This window comes from Schistocerca piceifrons, chromosome X (genome assembly GCF_021461385.2).
Source record: "Schistocerca piceifrons isolate TAMUIC-IGC-003096 chromosome X, iqSchPice1.1, whole genome shotgun sequence".
Classification (NCBI taxonomy): domain Eukaryota; kingdom Metazoa; phylum Arthropoda; class Insecta; order Orthoptera; family Acrididae; genus Schistocerca; species Schistocerca piceifrons.
Window position 1 is genome coordinate 98,184,042 of NC_060149.1, and position 27,804 is coordinate 98,211,845.

Below are 27,804 nucleotides of genomic sequence, written 5' to 3' on the forward strand. Positions count from 1 at the left end.
AGTCCATCTCCTTCTTCCCCCTCTCTCTGTTCATGTCCTTCTTCATCCCCTTTCTCTTCGTCTCCTCCTGCCCCTCTCTCTGTCCACCTCCTCTTCCTTCCTCTCCGTCAATCTACTCCCCCACCCCTCTCTGTCCATCTCGTCCTCCCTTCGCTAATTCCATCTCCTCCTACCCCTTTCTTTGTCCATCTCGTCTTCCCCCCTCTCGTTCCATCTCCTCCTCTCCCTTACGCTTCTCATCTCTTCCTCTTTCCTTTCTCTCTTCGTTTCCCCCTTTTCTCTGTCTCTCCCTATCTCTTCCTCTTCCTGTTTCTGTCTATCTCCTTCTCTTTCCTTTCTCTGTCCATCTCCTCTCTTTGTCCATTTGCCCACCATTTGTCTCTTGCCGCTATCTGTGCCCATTTCCTTCATCCCCCTCTCTGTCTGTCCTTCTCTGTCCACGTTATCACACTCACACCAATATGAGGCTGGTAGTTCTTACCCCCACAGTATTCTTGTCATATTGTAACGAACAGACCATATCTATCGAATATGGTTGAAATTGTTCCATAAGTTTCGGATGAACTTTTTACCAGTGGCTTTGCTTGCGTATGCAAATATCACATATATTTCAGATACATTTAGCATATTTCATAAGTATTTGTACACACACACACCATGTGACCAAGGGTATTCGGACACCCCCAAGAACATACGTTTTTGACATTAGGTGCATTCTGCTGCCATTTACTGCGTACTCCATATCACCGACCTCAGTAGTTATTAGACATGGTGAGAGAGCAGAATGGGGCGCTCCGCGGAACTGACGGACTTCGAACGCGGCCAGGTGACTGGGTGTCACTTGTGTCATACGTCTGTATGCGAGATTCCCACATTCGTAAATATCCGTAGGTCCACTGTATTCGATGTGATAATGAAGTGAAAACGTGAAGGGACATGTACAGTACAAAAGCGTACAGGCGGACCTCGTCTGTTGACTGACAGAGACAATCGACAGTTGAAGTGGGTCGTGATGTGTAATAGGCAGACATCTATGCCGACAAGAATTTTAAACTGCATCAGAATCCACTGCAAGTACCATGACAGTTAGGCGCGAAGTGAAAAAAACAAATGGTTCAAATGGCTCTGAACACTATGGGACTAAACATCTGTGGTCATCAGTCCCCTAGAACTTAGAACTACTTAAACCTAACTAACCTAAGGACATCACACACATCCATGCCCGAGGCAGGATTCGAACCTGTGACCGTAGCAGTCGCGCGGTTCGGCGCGAGGTGAGAAAACTTGGATTTCATGGTCTAGCGGCTTCTCTTAAGCCACATATCACGCCGGTAAATGCTAAACGACGCCTCCCATGGTGTAAGGAGTGTAAACATTGGACGACTGAAAAGTGGAAAAGCGTTGTGTGGAGTGACGGATCACGGTACACAATGTGGCGATCCGATGGCAGGGTGTGGGTATGGTTAATGCCCAGTGAACGTCTTCTGCCAGCGTGTCTAGTGCCAGCAGTAAAACTCGCAGTCGGTGGTGTTACAGTGCTGCAGTTTTTCACACATCTCAGTGTTTATCACGTCAAACGACTATCTTCTGAACTATGTTACATACAGTGATATAATTTTTGTGATACATTCAGCGATATATTTGAAGAGTATCTGCAAAATGTGTCACGAATACAGATAGTGGTAAAGATGAAATAAATTAATACGTAATAACTCATGCGTGTGTTTTACTGCATGTACAACGAAAGGGTAAAAACTATAAACTTTTATGCTTTCATCATTTTGTGGGCGTGAGTAGCGAGAAAAAGTTTCGGAAAGGTTTGACATGTTTAAAGTTGCTAGAATGAGATTTTCACTCTGGAGTGGAGTGTGCGCTGATATGAAGCTCCCTGGCAGATTAAAACTGTCTGCCGGACCGAGTCTCGAACTCGGGACCTTTACCTTTCGCGGACGCGTGCTCTACCAACTTTTTTTTTATCTCATCTTGTGGAACGTATTCACATGCATACATATATACGTACATCAGATTTTATGATATGTATGGATGCGTGTACTCTGATGTTCAGTTCTAATTATGAACTCAGAATTGCAGCAACATTTTCGAGCATCGTTGATGAAGTATGTGTTTAAAAGTGATTAAATTACTAGACCCATTTAATAAGTTGTAGCATAAATATTTGCTACCGGTTGAAAAGCATAGTCCTTGCATTCGTTGTATATGTTTTTAGCCATCATGACAAAAAAGCAGAAAACAGATTACAAATGGCATAATACTAAAAGGAATTTTTATATAGAACAAGTAACAAAGAATCCAGAGCAGAAATGTTGGAGCAAAACCAATACAACTACTTTCAACGGTCATGAAACCTGTGAGAAAATGGTCATATGAATAAAAAATGTTTCACAAACTGTAGGAAAACAACATGTTGGCTGAATACCGGTTCATTAAAGGAAACCAAAATTGCTCTGAGCACTATGGGACTTAACGTCTGAGGTCATCAGTCCCCTAGAACTTAGAACTACTTAAACCTAACTAACCTAAGGAAATTAAACACAGCCATGCCCGAGGCAGGATTCGAACCTGCGACCGTAGCGGTCGCGCGTTTCCTGACTGCAGCGCCTAGAACCGCTCGGCCACCCAAGCCGGCCCAAAGTTTGGTGTTTAGCATTGAATGCTACTGCTTTGTAATGTCTCCTACATTACTTTCACACAATTGTGCATCTCTGTAACACGCAAATCCGTGTAACTGAATATTTCGTCTTGTTGGATCCTTGTTTGGATATTTGTGTGAAGACAGACATATAGCTACGCATCATCCTCATAAGTATTGTCTTTTTCTTCTCTACTTGCTTGTGTATTTGTATGCAGGTAGACTTTATGTATTTTGTGGAATTCCTCCTCAGTTCTTTTTTTTTGCCATGTGTGTAAGTAAATGTCATGTGAAACTGTGAACATTTATTACATATGAACAATATTATAAACACTGAGCAAGAGATTCTCCAATTTTAACGAAGTAATGAGAGTCAACTAGTGTAATATAATAAGTTTTTATAATAGATTTTTTTGTAAGTATTTAAAGTGTGCCTTACGTACTGGCCTGAGAGCGATTGGATAATGTGTTGGAATCAGTCCGCAGCTCGTGATCTCGCGGTCGCGTTCTCGCTTCCTGAGGACGGGGTCCCGGGTTCGACTCCCGGCGGGGTCAGGGATTTTCGCCTGCCTCGAGATGACTGGATGTTTGTGTTGTCCTCATCATTTCATCATCATTCCTGAGAGTGGCGAGATTGTACTGAGCAAAGGTTGGGAATTTGTACGAGCGCTGATAACCATGCAGTTGAGTGCCCCACACACCAAACATCATCATCAATGTGTTGGAAAGCGTGGAAATCAACATGCAACAGGTGCTGTCACAACATCAAACATATTCACGGAACAAACGTGTGCTAGTTCTACGAACTTGGGCTGGGCCGAAATGCCAGAACCTACATATGTTTCAACGTTGGTCAGACCTACAGCTAGCACTGGAGTGCGAGGAGGAACTGGGCTTCACTGTTTAAGAAGACTAGTCTTCCACAGCTGATATACGAACCCCCAGGAGTACATAAATCTTGACAGTATGCTAAAGCAATACCCTGGTCGCATATTAGCAGAGATTATTTAACTGCTTCACATTACCAACCCGTTAACTGGACATTTCAGTGCATTATTTTTTTCGTCAGCGTTTCGCCAAGCCGGAGTTCAGCTTACACCTCTCTACTTTCAGTGACGCTAGAGTTAGCAAAGCCACAAAGGACGTCGCATAAGATCCGGAAGATCTAGTAGACACGCTTTATGAGAATGAGAGTATGGTCTTTATGCCTGTCGTGTTACGCAAAGACCACATAGCGTGCGTCTGAAAGGTCGATGTAAGAACTATCAACTTCACTTACTGAGCTGTTCTTCGCTTTATACTTATATGGTCAATGGTGGTGAAAGTACAGCCTTAGGAAATCGTCTAGTAAGTTCCATTTGCGATTACTCTATTGTCCCACATTTACGATTGTTATCCTGTATACGGCATTAATACTGTTATTTCCAAACTTCAGTCCTAGGCGATTTCTGAACAGCCTCTCGTCTGTTATACAGTAGCAGTAGCTGACTGTCACCAGCATGATAACCATGACAGTTGACCTCGCTGGAAGCGCTAGACATAACACTAATTAAATTAAAAAATACGGCCACCACGGATTCTGTGACTCTGCCGTACGGTTTTATGGTCATACGGCCGTGACCGAATGTACTGTGATCTCATATCCAGTGCGTGACTGGCGCACAGATGGCCAACATAGTGTCTGACAACGTCATGGTCACGTGACAAGCCGGGCAAACTATTCGGCGAGCTGCCAAGAGACTGGCTGCCAAGCATTACAGTTACCTCTTACTCAACTGCTCATCATTCGGGTGCACGTAAAGAGCCTATAGCTGGAATAATTCCACCACCGTCTAGACTTATTTGTGGATTATCGACGTCAATTACTGTTTTTAAGTCTTAGAAATGAAAGAAGAACTCTTTTGGGGCGGAGATGTGGAAAGTACAAGAAATGATATAATTGAAAGAAATACTTTTGTAGCTATGATATTGCAGTGCCTGAGTTGTCAAGAAGTACGACGCAATGTTCCTTCGGAGACACATGCGTGTCAGAAGGAACATTGCGTCGTTCTTCTTAACAACACAGGCACTACGGTATTGTATTTATCCCCCGATACCAGTCACCGACTTTGCTGTACGGGAACTACATAATGTATCTACGGGTACAGGTTGTGACGCAGGAACGACGACATACGTTTTTTAAGAGTGGGGCTAGGCGTAAGTTTTGCATGGACAGCCAAAGAGAAGTAATGACGACCGCTTCTTACTTGCCGCTCGCTTCGATAAGGTGATCCCAGCGGGCGAGATGGCCCTTTTTAGTTCACATGATCGTCATAATTTTTGGCGTATGGTTCCCTTGTTTTTGTTGCTTATTATATTAGAACAAAAAAAATGTGATGGTACGCTGCCCCAGCCCGTCTTGCCTCCTCCATCCTGCCACTGGCCATAAAAAAAAGAAATCCACTTGGTAGGGAGCCGGGTTCGATTCCCGGGCGATGCGTTTGTTTTTAATTTACTATTCCGTTTCCGTATACGAGAGGTAGAAGAAATTAAGTCATTATTTTTTCCATCAAACATAGAAAACCCCTCTCCCTATAGTCATACAGCTGACTGCATTTCATGTATTTCAGTATCTTCTACAATGATTTTAAAAAGTCAAAGGAAACATAAATGGAAATGTAAGTCGATAGTAGAATCTGTCATTCCCCAACCAGGATTCCGTTACAATGAAATGAACACCCTTAGCTGCTTACAGGCGTTGACATACGTCAACGGGGACAGATGAAAGCGTGTGCCCTGACCGGGACTCGAACCCGGGATCTCCTGCTTACCTGGCAGACGCTCTATCCATCTGAGCCACCGAGGACACAGAGGATTGCGCGACTGCAGGGATTTATCTGTGGCACGCCTCCCGCGAAACCCACATTCTCAGCGTATTGTCCCGCACTACATTCCCCCGTTCGTCATATATACAGCTAGTTTAAGACAAATGCTTTTCTAGATTATTGCACAATTGTTACCACTCAAAGAAAAGTTTCGTATTGCTTAAGCATGCAAACAAGGTAAACTCTTTTAATTAGTTTAATAATCTATCTCTTCACAATGTTATCAACTCCCACTGCTATATTTCTCGTCGGAACAGAGTGAAAGCCGGCGAAATTTATCATTTAACTCGAAAAAACATTAAAAAATTTAGTCTCTCTTACGAGTCACTGAAAACTGCGTTGGTTGGAGCAAAATCTGTTGATACAATTTTTTCAGATGTACTGTACTATCTATATGTTCGTAACATCGAATTCTTCCACTTAGGCGCATCAGATGGAGACAATACACGCTCCGACTGGAAAGATACCTAAGTACTTGGATTTAACAGATGATAATAAACTACGTTGCGCCGCTCACTGTAGTACAACAACAGAAAAATACGAACGCGGCGTAGCCCTCTTGCAATCTTTCTAATGAGGAGCGGACCCGGCAGTGATGAACCTACCTCGAAACCTTCTTCTGGACTAAGGCAGCATTTTTTATGGACCAGCCACTAAAGCCATTCTCTTCTGATTAGACAAACAGAATCACAAACCACCACGGGTCTGTCTGGGTTGACTGTTGTCACCTACGAAGGCGCTCGTGCTTGAGACATCAGAACCCCTACTGTACTGTCGTGTTTCAGGGTGTCTGAACAACCTGAATTGCAAGCAACCTAAGTGATGTAACCGTTCTGCAGGTATTATACTCAGTCGTTTGAGTATACAATATGGTAATCATGAAAGACCACTACAGGACACTGTTCTTCTCAGCATTAAATACTGAAGTAAATTAATACCAGGATATAGCAAATATTAGAAAGCTAGTTATTTCACATGAGCAAGTCCTCAATGCTTGTAAACTCAAATTTATTACAATAAGCTACAATTCAAAAGGATGTTTCAACTTGAAAATAAACTACGAATATTTTTGTACTGGACCGGGACGTGGGACTCGTACCCAGTAACTAAACTTCCTGGTAACTAACCCAAATGATTTTAAATATGGTTTGACTCACAAGTAACAAAGTTTGCGCACGTTTAAACTTCAAATGAGATGACGTAAAGTCTGTCTAGGAAAGGGATTCGATCTCAGTACCTAATATTATTCTTAAATAAGCGCAATCAAATGTCAAATATGGAGGGTTTTTTCCAGTACTGAGATGAGAAACTGAAATGAGGAGACGAAGAAGTTTTGCCTTACTGGAATTCAAGTCTGGCAACAATTTCCGTCGTTTTCCAGCCACGAAAAGGCGTCCCATACTGGGTTATTTCAGCAGTAATGAGATGTGCGCGTGTCTGAACTGGAAATAACGTAACAAAAGGATCTGAGCTGACTGGGAATCAAACACCACACTTACCATCGTTGTTGACTACGGGACGTTAACTATTGCGTTCGTTTGACCATTAGCTAAAAGCGGCCTTTTTGAACTTGAAATGATGTGCTTAAAAAAAATACTGTGTGTCGGACTGGGAGCCGAAACGGGCACGAATCGTTATTTCTGACAACTCATGGAGAGGCGATACAAAATCAAGATAATTTTCCACCTGTAGCTTGGTGTGCGCAAGCTACAGCTTAAGATAACATGATGAACAGTGTTATACCGGACAAGGGTATGAACACAGACACCCTTCTCTGGGGAACTCTTGAGAAAGTTGGAATCTTTCGAAGAAAAACGAAACGATGGAAATATATCGTATCGAAGAGGTCAAATCCCGCGAAAGGGGAGATCTGTTTCGAATCTCCGTCCAGCACAAATATTTTCAATATCTCGAGTTAAGAGACGCCCTAAGACTTTACATTACGACTGGCTGATTAACAAATTAAAATTTCTGCTGAAGGAAAACTTAGTGGTGACACAGTTTCTACTTGTTGCAATTTCCGTGTCTGTTACGGCCCAGCCTATACCGCCTCTCCCTCATCACGTAACGAAGGAATGTCGTGTTTAATGTTGTTTCGAAACACGCTGCCAGTCTTCGTTGTTCAAATAGCGTTACCAGGAATTAAGAGAGTCAGTTTGTGCTTGTTAGAAAATCTTGTCGATAGTGCTATTCGAGCTCGGCCCTTATGCATATGAAACTAGAATCATTTCAATAGAACACTGAACAGCAAACATGTCTGGCTCTTGATTTTGTCATAACAATTGAGGTTCTATACTGGATGAGATTTATAACTCCCCGAAGGTGGATGCAGCCTGTTAAAAACGTTCATTTCCTGGTTCGTCCGCATAGCCATCTGCCTAAGCTACCCAATGTGTACTTTTGACCTGATTTTGTACCATGGTGACACCACACCATGCAAAACTAAAGCACATCATTTTTTAAACTTCAGTGTCTGGAGTAAGTATTAAAACTGTGTAGACTGTTTCTTATTTGGTTAGAAACAAAATATTCACGTTGTCGTAATATTTCATGAGTAGATATTAATTTTGAATGTATACTATTTGATCTCATCTTGACCAGCGTGCGAGCGCGGTATGTTATGAAACTATTTCAATTAACGTTGGCTAATTGGTTCAAAAGTTGTATAAAATTGTAATGCAATACACGTCACTGGGACGGAGTGACATGGTAGGGAAGAGAAGATAGCGGCAGAAAATTTGAAGCAACCTAAAAGAAGTGGAGGGGACAAGTTATAGTAAGAAGTGATTGGTAGCCAAGGCGGGAGAAAGACTTGGATTCAGACCAGAAAGAGAGGGGATCTTCATCTCGAAGATGCGAGTTTGTGACTTTTCTATGATAATTTTTTGGGCGGCAAGTGGCTCTCTGATGCAACAGTTGGAACTTCGATTTTTCGTGAGTTAATTCACATCGCGACTTTTCGCGAGTGAGATCATTCAGAGACTTTAAAGTTTTCATAGAGATGTGTGTTGATGTATATGGTAGAATTCTCAGTTTAATCAACCATTTGTGAATTACAGTCAACACTTTGAGTCTGCTATTTGCGAATTCAGCTTCCAGGTAGGGTTTGCATAGGTATCTAGTGCCACCATAATAGTTACATTTGCAGTATGCGAACTACTGAACCTAAAAGGTATACCTTGATCGACTTTCTTAATTGATATAATCAGCTCCAGCTACATTCATTTATTTATGTCACAGTTAATAGGTCTGCAAAAATATCTATAAACATTGATTTTAAAAAAAATAGGAACTGTTTTGCAGCAGAATGCGATCATTCTTTGGACTGTAACTGATGGGCAATAATAAGTTTAGGTAAATCACATTGTTCATTTATGTTTCCCTCCAAAGATACTTTTTGTCAAAACAAGATGGTACCATCGGTGTCAGTGATTCTACGACAGTCAGAGAAAATAGTTAGAGAAAGGACAGACGGAGCAAATCGTTCCTTCTTATGATTCAGCACTGGCCACCACAACAGTCTTTCAGTTTCGAGAGAAGTTAGCAGTTGTACCAAGCACAATACCTTCCGTTCGTTTACCGAAGACAGTACGTTGGTTGTTACATTAAGAGTGATGGTGGGAACTGGGAAACCGCATAAGCAAATTGGAAGCTTCGTACAAAAAATGCAGTCAACTACAAACATACAGGATGTTTAAAGGAACTGTTACATACACTACCTGATTGGAAGTGTCCTCATACTTTCATCCAGGTAGTGTATGTAATACTTTCTTTCACATCCTGCATGTTTGTAGTTGACTACATTTTTTGTGCGAAACTTCCAGTCTGGTTTTGCAGTTTCTGAACACCCTTGCTTATTCTCAATAAATCATCACTTTTAATGCATCAGTAAATGTATTGGCTTCCGTAAACGAAGTGAAGATATTGTGCTTGGTACAACTGCTAACTTCTCTCTCCGGGCAACCCTACTACTGGATGGCACAAGACGCGAACCTTCCCGTATAAAAAGGGGTGGGGAATATTATGTTGTCAGTAAACAAGCAGTGACAGGAGAATCGGTCCGTCAGGAGAGGTCAATGACTTCAAACCTTGTGTAGTTATTGGATGTCGACTGAGTAACAGATCCACCAGGGACATTTCAACCCTTGTGAAGATACCTAAGTCGACAGTTGGTGATGCGACTGTGAAGCGGAAACGCGTAGAAACAACCACAGCTAAACCAGGATCAGACAGACCAGAGAGGGATTGTAGAGCATTGTGGAAGGTGCTTGTAAAAACTCGCTTGTCACCAGCGGAAGAAATCACTCGTGAGTACCAGAATTAGGATAACGGTTGAGCAGCTCCTCGTAAGCCACACATGCCTAGAGTTAATACTAAAGGATGCTGGCGGAGGTGTAAAGAGTGACACCACTGAACAGTGGGTAATTGGAAATGGCTAATTTGGAGTGACGAATCACAATATACCCTGTGGAAATCCGACAGAAGTGTTTGGGTGTTGCGAGTGCCTCGACATCGTTCCCTACCATCATGTGTAGTGCCATGTTTTATTCATGGTTAGTGTGTGATAGCCCTGTTGTGCTTAAGAAAACGTTAACTGCAGGAGAACATGAACAAAAATTACAGCATTGTCTGCTGTTTACGATAGAGGAACTGTTCGGAGACGATGATGCACCCTGACATGAAGCAGTATCTGTGAGGCAATGATTTGTGGACAGTAACATTTCTGAAACTGGTTGGCCTGCCCAGAGTCCGCCATGAACCCAATACCTTCTCTGGTTCTGGCTCTTGAGGAAGAATGGACTGCCATTCTTCCACTGAAATTCGGACATCTCATTGAAACTGTCAGACAAGTACATATTGATACGCTCAATGTGTAGTATTCGGTGGTATAGATCACGTTACTGCTGCAGTTCATAGCGCATATACGAGTAGTTGTAATCAGCAGGACACTGATGGTAACCCTTGCTGAAAACCACAATCTGTGGTTTATACACGACGGGGCATTACACTATTTCCTACGGATTGTCTGACACTAACTCATTTCAAAATATCATTGGTGATGGATTGATTGAAGAGATCCGGTAAATTGGGCTCCCAGTTCACCGGACTAAAGCCGTTGATTTTCTGGCTATGGCGACATTTAAAGGCATTGTTGTATGCCTAACCCATCGAAAATGTGCAACGGTACAGGAGCGTGTGATGGATGCCTGTGGCGCAGTCCGAAGGAAGCCAGTTGTGTTAGGAACGGTGCAAAAATTGCGAAGAAGGGATGAAGGATGTGTCAGGATTCCTGGTAAAACTTGCAGTATTGCCTATTAGAAGACAGATTGGCCCATATCTCAAGAGGTATTTGTTTCCGGTCATGTGATCACATAGGTCTACAAATTTAAAGTTTACAGGTTTTTTTAACCAGTTTAGGTAAAAAAATGAGAAAATAAGGCACTTCTAAAATTATACTGAAGTATTATGTTGTTCAGGTTTAATAAAAGGGGGTAAATATTAGTGCGTCTTCTTTCTCCCCAGGAATCTCCGTTTCATTTTCTTCAGTGCAACGACAGAGGACATTTGCTGTACAGCATCCACAAGAAATCAGCTATCACTATGACATCCCATCGGTCCTGGTAATCCCGTTCGGTTTGTTTAACATTTTAAGGGAAGCTGCCCCCCCCTGTACCGCTGACAGCACCCAGATTTTCTGAAAGTACCTGACGCAGTAGTCTAGAAAGTGCAGATTCGAGCTCATTGACACATCGTTATGCTACATGTTCCTTACGAATTCTCCTAATCAAGATGTCTGCAACTTCAGAACTTGGTTGAAGGGTATGCAAGATAATCATTAAATTTTATTCACGTTGACTTCAAATGTCTCGTCTTTCATTACTTTCCGAACGTTAGGGCTGACGAAGACCCTCTTGTTTCATCTTAGCTTCTGACAACCACGGTCACTTTACATGCTGCACACTTGAAAGTGTCACTATTTTATGGTAGGACCTTAATAAATTGTTTCAAAATGCCAAGTTTTATGTGAAGTGGAAGCAGGAGTTTTCTTTTAATAGGTAGTTTTATTACAGACTATAAAATTAATCATCGTTTTGTAGCAGGTTACATCGCATACGTTCACAAACCAATGCTGGCTTTGTTACGACTATTAAATAGCTAGATTGCGCATTACTCACAGAAGCCCTAAAACTGTGTCATAACTGCGTGTGATTCAACAGTGTACGTACATTACCTGAAACTAAAATGGTAAATACTAAGTCGTGAGGCAGTATCATCAGAAGAAAATATCGAAATGATTTAAGCAGAAATCGATAAACATCCTTAAATAATCAATAATAGGAATTAGCAGTTTGTTTCTAATATCAAATTTGATTTGAGTTATACGTTCCTCAAAATTTAGCTGCATGAAAATGAAGTTTTTCAACGCCCTACACTTCCTTATTAACTAAAGTTGTAATCTTCCGCTGGTGGGAGTGGCAGAGCGGTTCTAGGCGCTTCAGTCTGGAACCGCGCGACCGCTACGGTCGCAGGTTCGAATCCTGCCTCGGGCATGGATGTATGTGATGTCCTTAGGTTAGTTAGGTTTAAGTAGTTCTAAGTTCTAGGGGAGTAATGACCTTAGATGTTTAGTCCCATAGTTCTCAGAGCCATTTGAACCATTCTTAAAAGAAAGTGTCGTTTTGTTATGATATTTACTTCAAAAAGATTGTACACAGTAGCTTTGGAGGTAATTCTAGCTTAGGAACACGATGCTGTCCCGGTATTTATTTATTCCAATCTTCTATTAGTCCATCTCCTGCTCCTTCCTCTCTCTCTCCATCCACACATCCCTTTCTCTCTGTCCATCCCCTCCTCCCCCTATCTCTATCCACTTTGTCTTCCCCCTCTCTCTGTCCACCTCTTCCTCCCCCTCTCTCTATCCATCCACCCCTCTCGTCCTGTCTGCTCTCTCTATCCAACTCCTCTTTCCCTCTCTCTGCCTGTCCGTTTCCTTCTCACCCATCGGAGGTTGGTGGCTCTTGCCTCCACATCATTTCTTTCCAGATAGTAAGTAATATGTGTGCTAAGTTTGGTTGAAATCAATCCAAGGATTAGCAGGATATGTTGAACATATGCGTGTGTGTCATATACAGGTGTTGTATTCATACATGTCTGAGGCTCTGCTGACTTACACCATACGATTCCAAAGAGGAAGTTAAATTTATCTGTGGCATTTATCTGTGGCATTTACTTGTATGGCTTGATCTTACGTCCCGAAACACGTTGACAAAATTATTGGCTCACTGCGGCGCTCATTCTAGCGACGTGGTTGACACACTTAACATCACAAATAAGAGACAAATTGCACTCAATACTTTTAGAAATATTTCAAGTCAACTAACTACAGCAAATAAATACAATGAGATCGTTTTCGAACATTTTTAAGAAGTCTTCCATCCACCCCCATACCCCTAGGGGTAAAAATGGTTCAAATGGCTCTGAGCACTATGCGACTTAACTTCTGAGGTCATCAGTCGCCTAGAACTTAGAACTAATTAAACCTAACTAACCTAAGGACATCACACACATCCATGCCGAGGCAGGATTGGAACCTGCGACCGTAGCTGTCCCGCGGTTCCGGACTGAGCGCCTAGAATCGCTAGACCACCACGGCCGGCGCCCTAGGGGTAGTGGGGAATCTAACTCTCACAGTATTTTTATAGAACTAGTCATATGTGCCTAACAAATTAGTTTGAAATTTCTCCAGGTGTTCCTAAATATGCTTCAATGTCACCCCCATTTCATTGCCACGTCTTTGGGCTGTAGATGGTTCTTAGCTCTGTACTGCTTATTTCCAAATAGTAAGTAACCAGTAACCTTTCGATTCCTTAACGAACTGAACTCACCTATATAAAACAGTTTTACACTTTTGATTACCTTACAAATGAAATAATATGTTGAATGCTGGACGGTAGCCATTTAAGCACGAAAAAGTTGAGGAAAGGTTTTAAATAATGTTTAAAGTTTGATGGAAGCCGATAAATGCTTTCATTACTAGACACGGAATGGATATAGTCTGGATAATTAGCGCTCCGTCTTCAAAAATCTAGTTTATCATGCATCTAAGTGTCTGTGACGTCATCTCTCCTCAACTATGTGACACAAAATTTGATTTGGCAGGTACGTTCAGTGGTGTATTTGGATACTATTTGCAAAATGCGTTGCGAATACAGTTTGTAGCAAAACAGTAATAAATTAAAATTCATATGTGAAGTGGTAGATTTTCATGAATCTCAATGTTTATGACGATGCCATATCTCTTGAATTTAGAGGTATATGTGGATACTGAGTACAATACTTGTTGCGAGCAGAGTTATTTGCAGGGAAGTAATAAATTATAATGTCATGCCTGATATGGCAGTTTTACTGCATGAAAATCGAAAATGTAGTACGCGATAAACTTCTTTTTTCCTTTCGTGATTCTAGTGGGCGGGAGGGGGGTGGGGTGCGAAGGGGGCGATCAGCGAGAAAAAGTTTCGTAGAGGTTTGAGATTATGAGTACAGCTTGTTGCATAACCTTAAGTGCTCTCATTCTAAAATACTGAATGAATATATCTGGGTATTTGCGAGCGGTGTATTAAGCTTCTAAGCAGGACGTGTCCCTAAGTCTGTCGGCTCGGGTACCCCCTGACACAGCGCCGCAGATATCAGGCCGGAAGGTGCTCCTACACGATGGCTAGTAGGTGTTTCTAAGTCTAATGGTCATGTGGGTGCTCTGAGTGTGTAGAAATACCCTTTGTGGAAGAGGGTATTTTTACTGTAGTATACAGTATATTAATAGGTATTAGAAAATATCAAATAAAAGGTTAATTCTAATATTTGTTGATTTTAAAAAGGCTTGTTACTCCAGAGATAGGGACTCATTCCTTAAAACCACGTAAGAATATTTAATAGATAGGAGAACTCTAGAAATAACTGAACAAACTTCTATAAACACAGTATAAAATGTTCGGTTTCTTGGAACAATTTCTATAGCCTTCCAAATAGTATCCAGAGCAAGACACGGAGGTGTTTTGTCACCACAGTTATCCAGCTGTGCTGTAAAAAAGTATAAGCGAGCAGTGAACTGAGGAAGAAAAACAAAAAGTTAATAGCTGCAGGGGATGGACGAAAGCATCAAGCGCGGTAAGAAATGAGCGCATGAACATAAATGAAGATGCTAGCCAAGCCCGCAGGTTGCACTGTTCTATTTGACCACCAAAACCACCTGTGAGATGTCCTCAGTACTCTGCAAGTGTCGGTCGTGATCAGAGCAATGTCCTGTGTAGTTGTGAGTGTTAAGTGATTTCGAACGAAGCCAACTCGTTGGTACTCTTATGGTGGGTGCTTCCGTACCCACGGTAACCGAAGTGCTTGGTGCTTCAAGAAGCAACGCATCGAAGATATATTCCGCATACAAGGAAAGCGGGAAAACATCATCCGCTAAGTCACAACACGGACGAAAGTGTATGGCGAGTGATCGTGACAAACGCGCGTCGCCTACCGGAGTGGCCGAGCGGTTCTAGGCGCTTCCGTCTGGAACCGCGCGACTGCTACGGTCGCAGGTTCGAATCCTGCCTCGGGCATGGATGTGTGTGATGTCCTTGGGTTAGTTAGGTTTAAGTAGTTCTAAGTTCTAGGAGACTGATGACCTCAGCTGTTAAGTCTCATAGTGCTCAGAGCCATTTGAAGAGACGCGCGTCAGGGAGGAATGCGAGGAGAAATAAGAGGACGCTAGGTGCAGAAGTTACTGCAGAACTGAATGTCGCAATCACGAACCTTATCAGCACGAAAACATAATCTGGGGATTTCAGAGCGAGGTCGAATTCGAAAAGTGCACACCAGTAATGCAAATGAACGTAATGGAAAAACGTTATGCCGAAGTCATATAACTTGGATCATGGAGCAATGGAAGAAAGTAACTTGGTCGGATGAGTCTTCTTGCACACTATTTCCAACTTGTGGCGGAGTGTACGTTGCGAGAATAAAACATGGCGGGGGTTCTGTGATAATTTGAGCGGCCATATCGTGATACTTTAAGGCCTCTGCAAAGTCGCATTACTGCGAAGGATTATGTAACCATTTTGGCTGATCAGGCCCATCCCACAGTGCAATGTTTGTTCCCCATTGGTGATGCTGTGTCCCAATACGACATGGTCCCTGTTCACATCGTCCAGGATAGGTTTAGTGAGTAGAAAGGTGAATTATCACTTCTCCCCTGGCCGCCACAATCACCAGATCTCAATATTATTGGCATTTGTGGTCTGCTTTGAAGAGAAGTGTGCTTGAACGCTGTCCACCTCCATCATCGTTACCTGAACAGCTTGCCACGTTTTTTACATTAGGAACAGTATAATATTCCCTCGAAAACCATAAACGATATGTATTTATCTGTACCGGGGCGACTGGAAGCTGTTTTAAATGTCAGCGGTTTTCCTACACTGTATTAGGCATGGTAATGTTTGTGTTTTTGGTGTTTCCAAATATTTGTCCACCTCCTGTGCATAAATTTGGGTAGATGGAAAGACTCAACAAACTGTTGGGCCGTGGCAGACTAACTCAAAATAATAGATGGAACTTTGATGAATGCAAAGAGAAGACTGCACCCACTGAAGGAGAGAGCTGAAGAGACAGGTCTACAAATATCTTTTGAAAGGACAGATTAGATATTCAATGAAAGTAGCTCAAGAGAAGGTTTAAATGTCAATTATGGCAGCCTCCAGAAAACCGACAGTGTTAAACATCTGGGTGAGAATATAAGCATGTAAAGTGTGAAATGCTTGATTAAAATCAGAACTGAAAGAATGAAAACAATATAAAAAGGGCGATCAAATAGCTTCCATTCGAAAGCTGTGCAGTCCGGAATGTGTATGCTGATCAGGCAGAATCACCGTCAGCATTGTGACTAAGAACAGACCGACGCACCAGGTTGAAGGTTTGGTAAAACACATTGTACTGCCGTCAAGAAGTCTATAACTGTCTGCTACACATCCTCGTCTGACTGAGATCACTGACCGAGGCCTTTTTTAAGGGATAATCACTTGGGGAGAGATCAGGACTATAGGGCGATTGATCGAGTGTCTCTAATTTGAATTGGCGTAACTTAGGAGCAACGACATTTACCATATGGGGAAATACGATATCATGAAGCAGCAGCACCCCTCGTCGCAGTTTTCCACAAAGGATATTTTCGAGAGACATGCTGCCTCCCTCCCCCCCCCCCCCCCCAGCACGCACAGACACACAGATAGACACACACACACACACACACACACACACACACACACACATTCTCCATTCCCCGATCGACATCTACCGATGTTTGTCCTTCGGCAGCCAAGGAAAGAATGACAGCCCGTTGGTCCTGTTTGGACGCATTTGGTTCAAATGGTTCAAATGGTTCAAATGGCTCTGAGCACTATGGGACTTAACAGATGAGGTCATCAATCCCCTCGAACTTAGAACTACTTGAACCTAACTAACCTAAGGACATCACACACATCCATGCCCGAGGCATGGTCGCGCGGTTCCAGACTGTAGCGCCTAGAACCGCTCGACCACTCCGACCGGCGACGCATTTGGTAATAACGTCCCTGGCTCACGTTTCCAAATTTACCGCACGCACGTCGGAAAGATACAAATCCCCTGTCTACGTATCGGTGCTTATAAAGCACCTACGTTTCATATACGCTTCAGCAACCACATCCATCGGAAACGTTTTGATCGCTCCCTAAACATGAACGTGAGAAATCTGCACAGTAAAAAATCAAAACGGAAAAACTGAAAAGAACATCAATGAACGTGAGAAATCTGTAGAATAGAAAACAGTTCTTTAAAAGATTTTAAATTAAGGCATTAAAATAAAATTGTAAAACCGAAAGTCTTCTACTGGTCAGAAATACTACACAGGCCCGTATATGCTTGTTAAAAGGGCGTCAGACGATTTGTAAAAGAAAGAAAGAAGACTCTTGCGAAGAATATTAGGTCCATCAAGAACAATGAGGACAACTGGGTTTTGAGACCAAATGAGGAAATGTACTCATTCTGTCCTAACATAACGGGTGAAATCAGAGAATGCCGTGTTCTAACCTCAGAAAGAATGACGAAGTCAATTTAACAAAGAAGATTCACTCATTCTTCGAAAACAGGAAACAGAAAAAGAAGAAGGGTTAAAAAGTAAGAGAAAAAGTCTTAGAAGAAATTCTGTTTGGACAAGAGATCCTGCATCACAGAGACAAATACAAACTGTAAATGGGAAAGGCAAAGGTTTTCAGAAAGATAAAACAAACGGAAAAACAACTGGAGTCAGATGGTCATATGAGGGAAAAAGACCTCATTTTTAGAATAAAAAAGAGTTTTGAATAAAGATGAAGGAAAAGAAAAATAAATAGTTATCTTGATGTGTTCCTTAGTTGGTCCGAAACGAAATAAAAGATATTAACTTTTCATTACCGAACGAAGCTGTACTGATGTTAGGAGATTGGACATGAATCCCGGAAGAACATAGTTTAAGTTCGGGTCAAATATTTTGTCTTTATTTTCCACCGTTTCTCTAAATTATATGAGACGTGTATCGTGATGGTTCCAATTCCGCACGTCCTTCTCCAGATAAGCTTGTGATCCGTCACAATATCGACGTAGAATGGATATGACATTGTGTCTAAGTTTATATGTGAGCTGTTATTAATCACTTATACTATGATATTAGTCACACATGCTCTAATAGTACGCAAGTAAACGTTGCACAAGAATTTCATAAACAAATACTCTTGTAGAAGGCGACTAGTGTTCGACTTCCCAAGTTTCACTTCAGCATCACCCACACTGAAACTTTATTTCATAACATTTCACATAGTTACGTCCAAAAGATAATAAGGATTCTGGAATTGACGAAACATAACCGCGGACTGAAAAACTGTGAGGAAGTAGCTTGGCTGCATCCATATTTCTAGAAAGTGTCACAGAGTGAGACCTGAAGCGTTTCAGGGAAATCATGGCAAACCAAAATCAGAATTTTAAGACGAGAAGTTGCAACTATTCCACCTAAGTACGCGTCTCCACTTTAAACGAAGCACCACTTAGATTGACTTCTGTTACAATTCGTTGAATCTTCATTTACAGTTGTTATATTTTCACAATTTTTTAAGTATACTACTTGATATTGGCTCCGATTAGAAGAATTTCCGCTTAATGTACATAAACTCTCAAAACATTATATATGGGTCCACAGGTGCTGTGAATATCTTGTGGTGAGTCATTTTCTGCATAGCCTGTTTTACTCTTTCTATCCTTTTCTGTATCTGTGTCCTGAGTAATTAAGTCCGAGGTCATGTTTGCCAACCTATGCGAGATCAGACTTGTAATATATGCCAAATTCTAAGGGTTTTCCGATTCAGTAAAGCAAGTCTGCCTGATTATTTTTGGAAATATGAATTCTACACCGAGAAGGTACCGGAATTCTTCATTGAGGAGGTACTGAAGGGTCATCTCAGTGGTGGAATGGGGAGGATGTACTTGCTGCAAGCAGAACGTGTTGAACCGTAATTACTATCTGGAGGTCAATACCTGGGCATATGTCGTAGTTGCTCAAGTGCAGTTTCTAATCTCTTTCGAATCTTACAGTTAATTTCCCACCCCTGGAAGTATGCACACATAAACATACTGTCCCACGTAAAAAGTCAAAAGTCTACCTTCTCTGCGTGGAATCCATTACTTGATAAGCAAAGAACTCCTCATTTAGCGAAGTGTATTAATCAGAAAGAATAAAGGAGAGCATATTTCTGGAACAAGATGTCAGAGTAGTAAACACGAAATGGAAAAGTTTAATGGAAAGGCGTTAGACACACAAAAACACGTATGTTTTTGGATAGGGTTCGCCTTTAGCAAAACTCAACTTTGTTTTCTAAACCAAACATATTTCACTGCAGTTGCAGCATCTTCAGTGGGCTTTTATTTTTCATCTTTTTACCACATGGTGTGGTTTTTATGATGTGTTGTGTTTCCACAGTGACCGTTTTGTTGCACAGTTTGTCATCTGAAATCACTTTTACATTTTCCTTTTAATCATCTTCATCACTGTCAAACACTATATATTGAGTTGCCACTGTCACTGCAGTGAAACAGTTACAGTGGCAGTGCACTATAACGGTCTAGGCAGTGTGCCGTGTTGTTTACAGTTTCATTAATAAAAATCCGCTACTACTTCTCAGAGACAATTCAGGACTAAATATCGCAAGCCACCAACTGAAACTGTTATTAACCGGTGCAATCGTTTCACCGAAACTGGCTGTGTATCACATAGTAAGTCGGATCAGGGTCGGTCAGCCGTCTCCGTCACAGCAGTTGACCAAGTTCGGATATCTCACATTCGTATTCTGGTTAAATCAAAGAGGTGTGACAGCTTAGAACTGAATATGCCTAGTGTTTCAGTGTGGAAGGTATTACGGAAACGCGTGTGATTCAAACCCTACAAATTCGAACTGTCGCAAGCTTTATGAGAAAGTGACAAAAAAACGCATGCTAAGTTTTGTGTAGAAATGTGTAAAAAATGCAGACTGAAAATGATTTTCTTAATACAGTAGTTTGCAGTGACAAAGCTACCATCCATACCTGCAGTAAAGTGAGTCTGTATAATGTTCGGGTATGTGGTGAGCAGAAGTCACATCACGCAATCGAACATGTACAGGACTCGCCTAAGGTAAATGTTTTTTGATTACAGATGGGACATAGTCGTGTTACTAAAGGTAGCCACATTGAACATTTATTAATAAAACTAGAACATATACTGCATTCAGTGCGGTATCAAAAATTTCTGTAACTTATTTGCCATTCCACAATTAAAGGCTGATTTATAATCACTCTGCACTCTGTACCTCATTTCTATCGTGACTGGCCACGTAAATATTTGAGCAGCCCGCAAACCAAATATGAGCTTTGAAAACCACTGTCCATGAAAATGTGGCACGCAATATTATGAGAGGGTGTGGACGGAGAACTGCATGTCAGTAAATCAACAACATTAAAACGGCAATACATTCAGTGATTTACATGAAGTTATTATATTTTTCCTTTCTCATTTGACTGACATCTGCATTATACGCTGTGTTTCACAGTCAGCATTTCATAAGGACCAGCGCTGGAAACCCTAATAATGGAAAGCGTTTTTAACACTGTGTCGCATGGCAGTGTCATAGAATGGTACATTACTTTTCATAATCTTCAGTCTGTGTACCGGAGTTCCAAAGTAAATCCCACATGTCTCTGCAGTGTTAATGGAACTTAAGCAAATGACGCAGTTGATAAAGATTCTAAGAAATAATAGGTAACTGACGATCTTTAGTAGCAATTGACAGGAATAATCCACATCTACATCTACACCAAACAAGCCACGTTACCGTGTGTGGCGGATGTCGCTACCACTTTTCATCGACTTCGTTTAATTTTGTAACTGAATCATGGTAACAAAGATATTGCACAATACCTGACAAGCACTCATCATACTCGTATAAAATTACAGTTACTGATAAATTACATGCTTTAGCAGTTAGAGGAAGGCGACGAAAATAATTTGCGGCATTCCCAAACTATTCTCTAAGCTTATAACCTAATCATGGAGCACAATATTTACATAAGTCGCAAAATTATATAAGACTTCTTATGGTATTACTCAATGTACACGTATTGAGAATGAAAAACTATTATTCAGTCAGTATGTCAGTATAGTTCAAATCTTCAGGAAGGGAACATGAAGCAGGTACAGCCTTATGAATCACTGGACAAACGCAGTATTAATATCGGATAGAGACTGTAAAGCGTACTTACTTATTGTTGGAAGTGTAGGCGGCTGTATGGAGCTGTCAGATCCTCTACACTTCCTCACGCTGCCCAAACAGAAGCTGACTGAGTGATGCTCTTTCGGTTTAATACTGAGATGGCCGGGACCCTCGAAAGAGTCAGGAGCAGAGTTGGTCTGCTTACGCATGAAAAATCGCCTGCGCTTCTCCGCTGGCTTCATTGAGGGGACGCCTGCAGGTACTCTGTTTGACCGGCTGTCGTCCATCGACCATTGGGTCTTTAACTTCGGTCGCGGTCGCAGGTCGAACAGGGTCGGTCGTGTTGGCAGACAACCATCAGCAACTGTGTCTCTGTTCTCCTCTTGGTCGAAGGACTCACTTTCTGGTATCTTACCAGGATCTTCTACAATTTTTTCTGGCATTGTTGCTAGGAGCGACTCTGAGTCATCGCGCTCTTTTGTCGGAAGAGTCAAACACCGCTGGAGTGGTCGTTTCACTGAAGGCTTACGAACTGGAGAACTCTTGGGTGACTCATATATGTCACATACGACAGACAGCTGATTTGGTGGCTGCGGATGCTCAGCTACTGTAGGCGGAATGGCTATGTTAAGTTCTTCATCAATTGGCACTGATTCATCCGGTGGCTTTTTCACGCTTCTTTGTGGTGATCTCGGTGAAGCTGGTGGATCTCTTAATTTTGGACTCTTTGTTATTTCTTTCGTAGACAACTCGTTCAAGAGTGGTGATGCTGGGCGAGAATGACTCTGTGACAGCTGCAGTACTGAAGGTTTAGAAGTGTCCACCAGTATCCCTTCGTTCTGTTTTGGAGTAGTCGGACGGGAGTGTTTGGGTGAAACAGGTGGGCCTGGAATCTTTGGAATTATAGAAGCTTCAGAAAATTTTGGGGAAGGTGGTTCTTTTGCTTTAGGAGTCGACGGTCTGGAAACTTTAGGAGATGGAGGAGGACCAGGTATTTTTGGAATAACTGGGGCTTCAGGAAATTTCGGTGTTAATGGAGAGTACGGTTCACCATATCGAGGAGTAGTTGGAGCTGAAAGTGTCGATGGTGATTTTTGAGGTGATGGAGGAGGCCCGGGAATTCTTGGGATAATGGAACCTGGAGACAGCGACTCGGGGAAATCATGGATTAAAGGTCCAGAGAAAGCTGGAACAGATGGTTCCATGAGTTTTGGTGGCTGCGGACGTGGTATTTTTGATGAAGGTGAAGTGGCTGCAAATACCTCTGAACGTAGTTGTAAGTTAGCAGGAGGACTTAATGGAGCAACTGAAATAGCAGTGAGAGAGTCGAGAGATTTTGACCGTTGTGCTCGGAAAACCGGTGATTTTTCCTCTCCTTCTTGCCATGTAGCCTCTGGTTCGTTTAGTAGTGACAGCATTGATCCACCGATATCGGGCGATGGAACTCGTGGATCATCGTCGATGTACTCCTGATTGCATCCGGTGTCCCAGTTGTCCGTGAGAGACGGCTGTGAAGATCCAAATCGCTGACGCAGAGCTCGTGCACGAGACGAAATGAAGGACATTGTACGTAGCAGTGTTCTCCCGTCTCGTGTTTCCATATCAAATCTGAAACAAGAGAGAAAAGAGTATTACTGTAATGCGGAGACAGGAATGCTAACAAGTAATACCCAGCTGATCGTAACTGGTTTGTACCTCCAAAGAGATTTTACAACAACCCTGCCATACCAGAAATGAACGTTGGGCTCGTTAAGATCTTACTTGAGAAAGTATTTAGTGTAAAAGTTTAGTAAGAAAGAATTTTGAGCAGTGACCAACATGCCACTTCTGAGGCATTATACGTGTAAAACGTATTTCTTATAGTGTCTCAAAATGATCCTGAGTTCTTCTTCTTCGTTAAGCTCAATGGGTACATTAAGTGACCATTTTCAGTGTATTTTGCAACAGCAGCATATTGATTAGATAGCGTAGGTTGCACCTCTGAGCCTGAGTTGAATAGTAAACAGAGAATTCAAAGCGTAACAAAAATAAACGACAAATTTTTCTTTTTAAAATTGCCACAGATATGATGCAGTCTGTGGCTAGTACTCACCTTCTGTTTGTACTTTGCTAGTGAGGGTGTACGAGTAAAGTGTGAGCTGCTCTCGTAACATGCATTCCACGAAATCGAAATTAATAAAGGTTGTCGAAGAAGAGTGAACTTACCTTAGTTCCTATAATTTGTAAGATATGATGCAGTTGTAAGAATAGGTAGTCGAAAGGAATTCATCACTGCTGAAGGGGCTATCCTTACAAGACGCATCAAAATGCCATTCGCAAGCGCATATTTGAGCAACTATGGAAATGGAATGGAAGTGCTAAGTATCAGAACATTAAGTGTGAACCACCGTTCCAATTGATAACCGGGTAACGGGGAAAGTAGTTTACAGCAAACAATTGGAAGAGTACTCATTCTCTAGAATGTATTGTGTTACTGTGTCGGAGAATTCGCGAGGCGGGGTTCATTGAGATATTGTTTACTGAACATGGACCTCATATTTAAGTAATTTAGCAGCAGAAAGGTAACTCTTATTTGCCCGGTAGGGAGATAATAAATACTTGGAAGAAGTTACGTCGAATGAATTGTCGTAATGTGTTAGCGAATTACCCTGTAAAGAACATTAGGTGGAGACACAGATAGAGAGATAGAGGGAGAGAGAGAGAGAGAGAGAGAGAGAGAGAGAGAGAGAGAGAGAGAGAGAAGAGAGAGACAGAAAGAGACAGAAATAGAAATAACATGTTTCAGGTCTGAGTTTCTATGGTCACATATGTGGATAGTGCATTTAAATACCAATGTTATGTTACCAAGTATTTCTTCAGAAAACATGCTCTCATTCGTTTGACAGTAAAAAAGGTAGGTGACCATGACCCATCTAAATATGTAAAATTTGGTGAAGAATATTTCAGGAAAATTAGTAGTTGTAGTTGATCTGTAGATAGGTTGAGGAGGGTGAAGGGTGGTGGGGAATGGGAACTGGCAGTTGGAAAGAAGGCAGCTAGGAAGAGGAGGTATTCTGACAGTTATACTTTGCGTGTATGCAAAAGATTTGACCAACTGTCAGAGTTGAGTGGAGAGGAGCATCGTCTACCTGTAGATGTTGGGAACATGCAGCAGTCCTCAGCAGTTAGGAGGCCTAGGTCATCTGCAAAGTCTAACAGGAAGAAGAGGGTTCTGCTGCTAGGTAGTTCGCATGGTAGTGGTGTGGGCCAGCACTTGTAGGAAGTGTTGCTGAGTGAGTACCAGGACACCAGCATTGTAAAGCCTAGTGCAGGGTTGGCTCAAGTGAATGACATCATAGGGGAGTTACTCAAACTGGTGGCACTAATGTGCATTTCGTGCAACTGTTTCAGCGTCATGATCGGCCTCATCTTAATGAGGCTGTTAGGCGCGCTAACATGGGGCTGGTGAGGGCGCTGATGGCAGAGGGCATGGGTCACATCTCAGTGGTGCGAGTTGGGTCCATCAATAGATCGGGATTCACTAGGCATGGCCTGCACCTCCATAGGTATGGACAGGGGAGGCTGGCAAACCTTGTAGGTGACAGTGTAGTAGGTGGTGGTGGTGGGATCGTTCATCGAAAAATTCCTTTAGTAGTTGGTGTTGGAGGTGCACCTTTTTTAGATTGAAGTCAGCTGATAGGTATACCTGCTTAAATGAAGTCCCTCTAACTAAGGGCTCACCTTCTGAGGATGTAAAGTTTCCAAGTAGAGAAGGAATTAGCATATTTCATCAAAATATAAGAGGTATTAGAGATAAAGTTAGTGAACTGCTTATAAATGTTGACTCTGGAATTAATGGTATATCAGAGCACCACTTAAATAATTTGAAAATTCAGAGGCTTCCTTTACCAGGATACAGATTAGCTGGCTGTTTTTCAAGGAGTTCCTTGAGTGGTGGGGGAGTAGATATGTACATAAAAAACAGTATTCGAGTCCATAGACTTATCACGGAACTGCACTGAACGGATATTTGGATGTTGTGCTGGGGCAGTTGAATTCAGTGAAACTAAACTTCTAATTGTTGTGGTTTAGAGGTCCCCTAACTCCGACTTCACAGCATTTCTGCTCAAGCTAGAGACGGTTCTTGATTCACTTTGTAGGAATTACCAGAAATTAGTTATATGTGGTGGCTTCAATATAAATTTTGTGTATGATGGTACAAGAAAAAGGGTGTCGGTAGATTTCATAAATTCATATAATCTGATGCAGATTGTGTTTTTTCCAAATAGGGTGCAGGGGAGCAATAGCACATCCATAGACAATATTTTTATTCACTCTTCATTACTAGATGGCATTCTGTTAGTGAAAGGGTGAATGGCCTTTCAGACCATGATGCTCATATTTTAACACTAAAAGGCTATAGTACTCAAACAAATGTTACATTTAATTACAAACTATATAGGAAATTTAATCCAACAGCAATAGAGAGTTTTTTAAACCTTGTCAAGGAACAAGAGTGGCAGGATGTTTATAGTGCCAATAACATAGATGATAAATACAATGCTTTCCTTAACACATTTCTCGTGCTCTTTGAGAGTTGCTTTCCATTAGAACGTTCTAAACGGGGTACTAGCAGTAATAGTGGGATAAGGATATCTTGAAGAACAAAGCTTGAATTATATCAAAATGTTAAAAGCCGTTACCATCGAGCTACGGTAGCCCATTACAGACAGTACTGTAAGGTGCTTAAAAATGTTATTATGAAGGTAAAGAGTATGTGGTATGCAAATAGAATAGCTAATTCACAGCAGAAAATTAAAACCATATGGTCAATTATAAATCAAGCGTCTGGTCAACAGTACAAGGTCGACGATATAAAGTCAGTTCGCAGTAAAAATATTTCTGTTACTGATAAATCAGATATATGTACAGTATTTAGCAATCATTTTATGAGCTTTTCTGGTGAATGAAATAAAAATTTAGTTTCTACAGGAAATCATATAACTTTCTTGGCAAATGCCTTTCCGAGATTGATGACTGAAATACTCCTCTGTGATAAAGACAAGAAGGAGACTGAGTCAATAATTAAATCACTTAAGACTAAGGACTCTCATGGTTATGATGGAATGTCTAGCAGAATATTACAGTAGTGTGCTGCACATGTTAGCCCAGTATTTAGCCATATTTGTAATTTTTCCTTTAGGAGTGCTCAGTTTCCTGGAAGATGTAAGTATTCAGTAGTAAAGTAGATTTATGAAAAGGGAGAATGGGATAATGTCGACAATTTTAGACCTATTTCTATGCCATCAGTGTTTGCAAAAGTTATTGAAAAGGCTGTGCATGTAAGGATTGTAGATCATTTTATATCACACGATTTGCTATGAAATGTACAGTTAGGCTTTAGAAGTCGTTTAACAACTGAAAATGCTATATTCTCTTTTCTCTGTGAGGTACTGGATGGGTTAAGCAAAGGGTTTCGAACGCTTGGAATATTATTTTGATTTAACTAAGGCATTTGATAGTGTTGATCACAAAATATTGCTCCAGAAGTTGGACCATTACAGAATACTGGTAGCAGCTCACAATTGGTTCACCTCTTACTTTAGCAACAGACAGCAAAAGGTCATTATTCACAATGTTGATAACGGCTGTGATGTGGGGTCTGAGTGGGGTACTGTCAAGTGTGTGTGTGTGTGTGGGGGGGGGGGGGGAGCGAGGGGGGTGCCCCAGGGATCAGTGTTGGGGCCACTCCTGTTCCTTATTTATATAAATGATATGCTTTCTAGCATTACAGGTGATTTTTAAAATAGTTCTGTTTGCTGATGACACTAGCTTGGTAGTAAAGGATGTTGTGTGCAACATTGGCTCGGTTTCGAATAGTGCAGTACATGACCTGAGTTCATAACTTGTAGAAAATCACAGTAAGACTCAGTTTTTACAGTTTCTAACACACAATTCAACAAAACCTGACGGTTTAATTTCACGGAATGGGCATATGATTAGTGAAACTGAACAGTTCAAATTTCTAGGTGTTGAGATAGATAGTAAGCTGTCGTGGAAATCCCATATCTACATCTACATCTACATGATTACTCTGTAATTCACAACAGGACCTTGTTCAGAAACTTAATATTGCCATTTTTACTATCCGAACGGTATCAGAAGTGAGTGATCGTTCGACACGAAAATTAGACTACTTTGCTTATTTTCATTCGCTTATGTCGTATGGTATTCTATTTTGGAGTAACTCTTCCCATTCTAAAACGATATTTTTGGTTCAGAAACGGGAGGTTCGAGAAACAAGTGGTGTAAGTTCACGAACCTCTTGTCGACCCCTGTTCACGAGTCTGAATATTTTGACATTTGCATCTCAATATATATATTCCTTACTGTCATTTCTTGTTAACAATATTAGGTTATTCCAGCGAATAAGCAGCTTTCACTCGGTTAATACTCGGCAGAAATGAAACCAGCATTTGGATCGGACTTCCTTAACTCTTGCGCAAAAAGGAGTGTAGTA

General features: G+C 41.5%; 1 protein-coding gene and 1 non-coding gene across 2 annotated transcripts; both read right to left on the reverse strand.

Moving 5' to 3' along the window:
• Positions 1-5,421: 5,421 nt before the first annotated feature.
• Trnat-ggu lies at positions 5,422-5,496 on the reverse strand. The gene has a single exon. It is a non-coding gene; the product is annotated as a tRNA-Thr (tRNA).
• A 15,805-nt stretch (positions 5,497-21,301) lies between these two features.
• Positions 21,302-22,870, reverse strand: LOC124722198 (protein PELPK1-like). Its single transcript, XM_047247395.1, has one exon. The coding sequence runs from the start codon at positions 22,868-22,870 to the stop codon at positions 21,302-21,304; it is 1,569 nt and encodes a 522-aa protein (XP_047103351.1).
• Between the last annotated feature and the right edge of the window lie 4,934 nt (positions 22,871-27,804).

Bases quoted from the DNA above. Each gene is read 5' to 3' on its own strand.
- LOC124722198 (XM_047247395.1), bottom strand. From the start codon at position 22,870: ATGTCCTTCATTTCGTCTCGTGCACGAGCTCTGCGTCAGCGATTTGGA.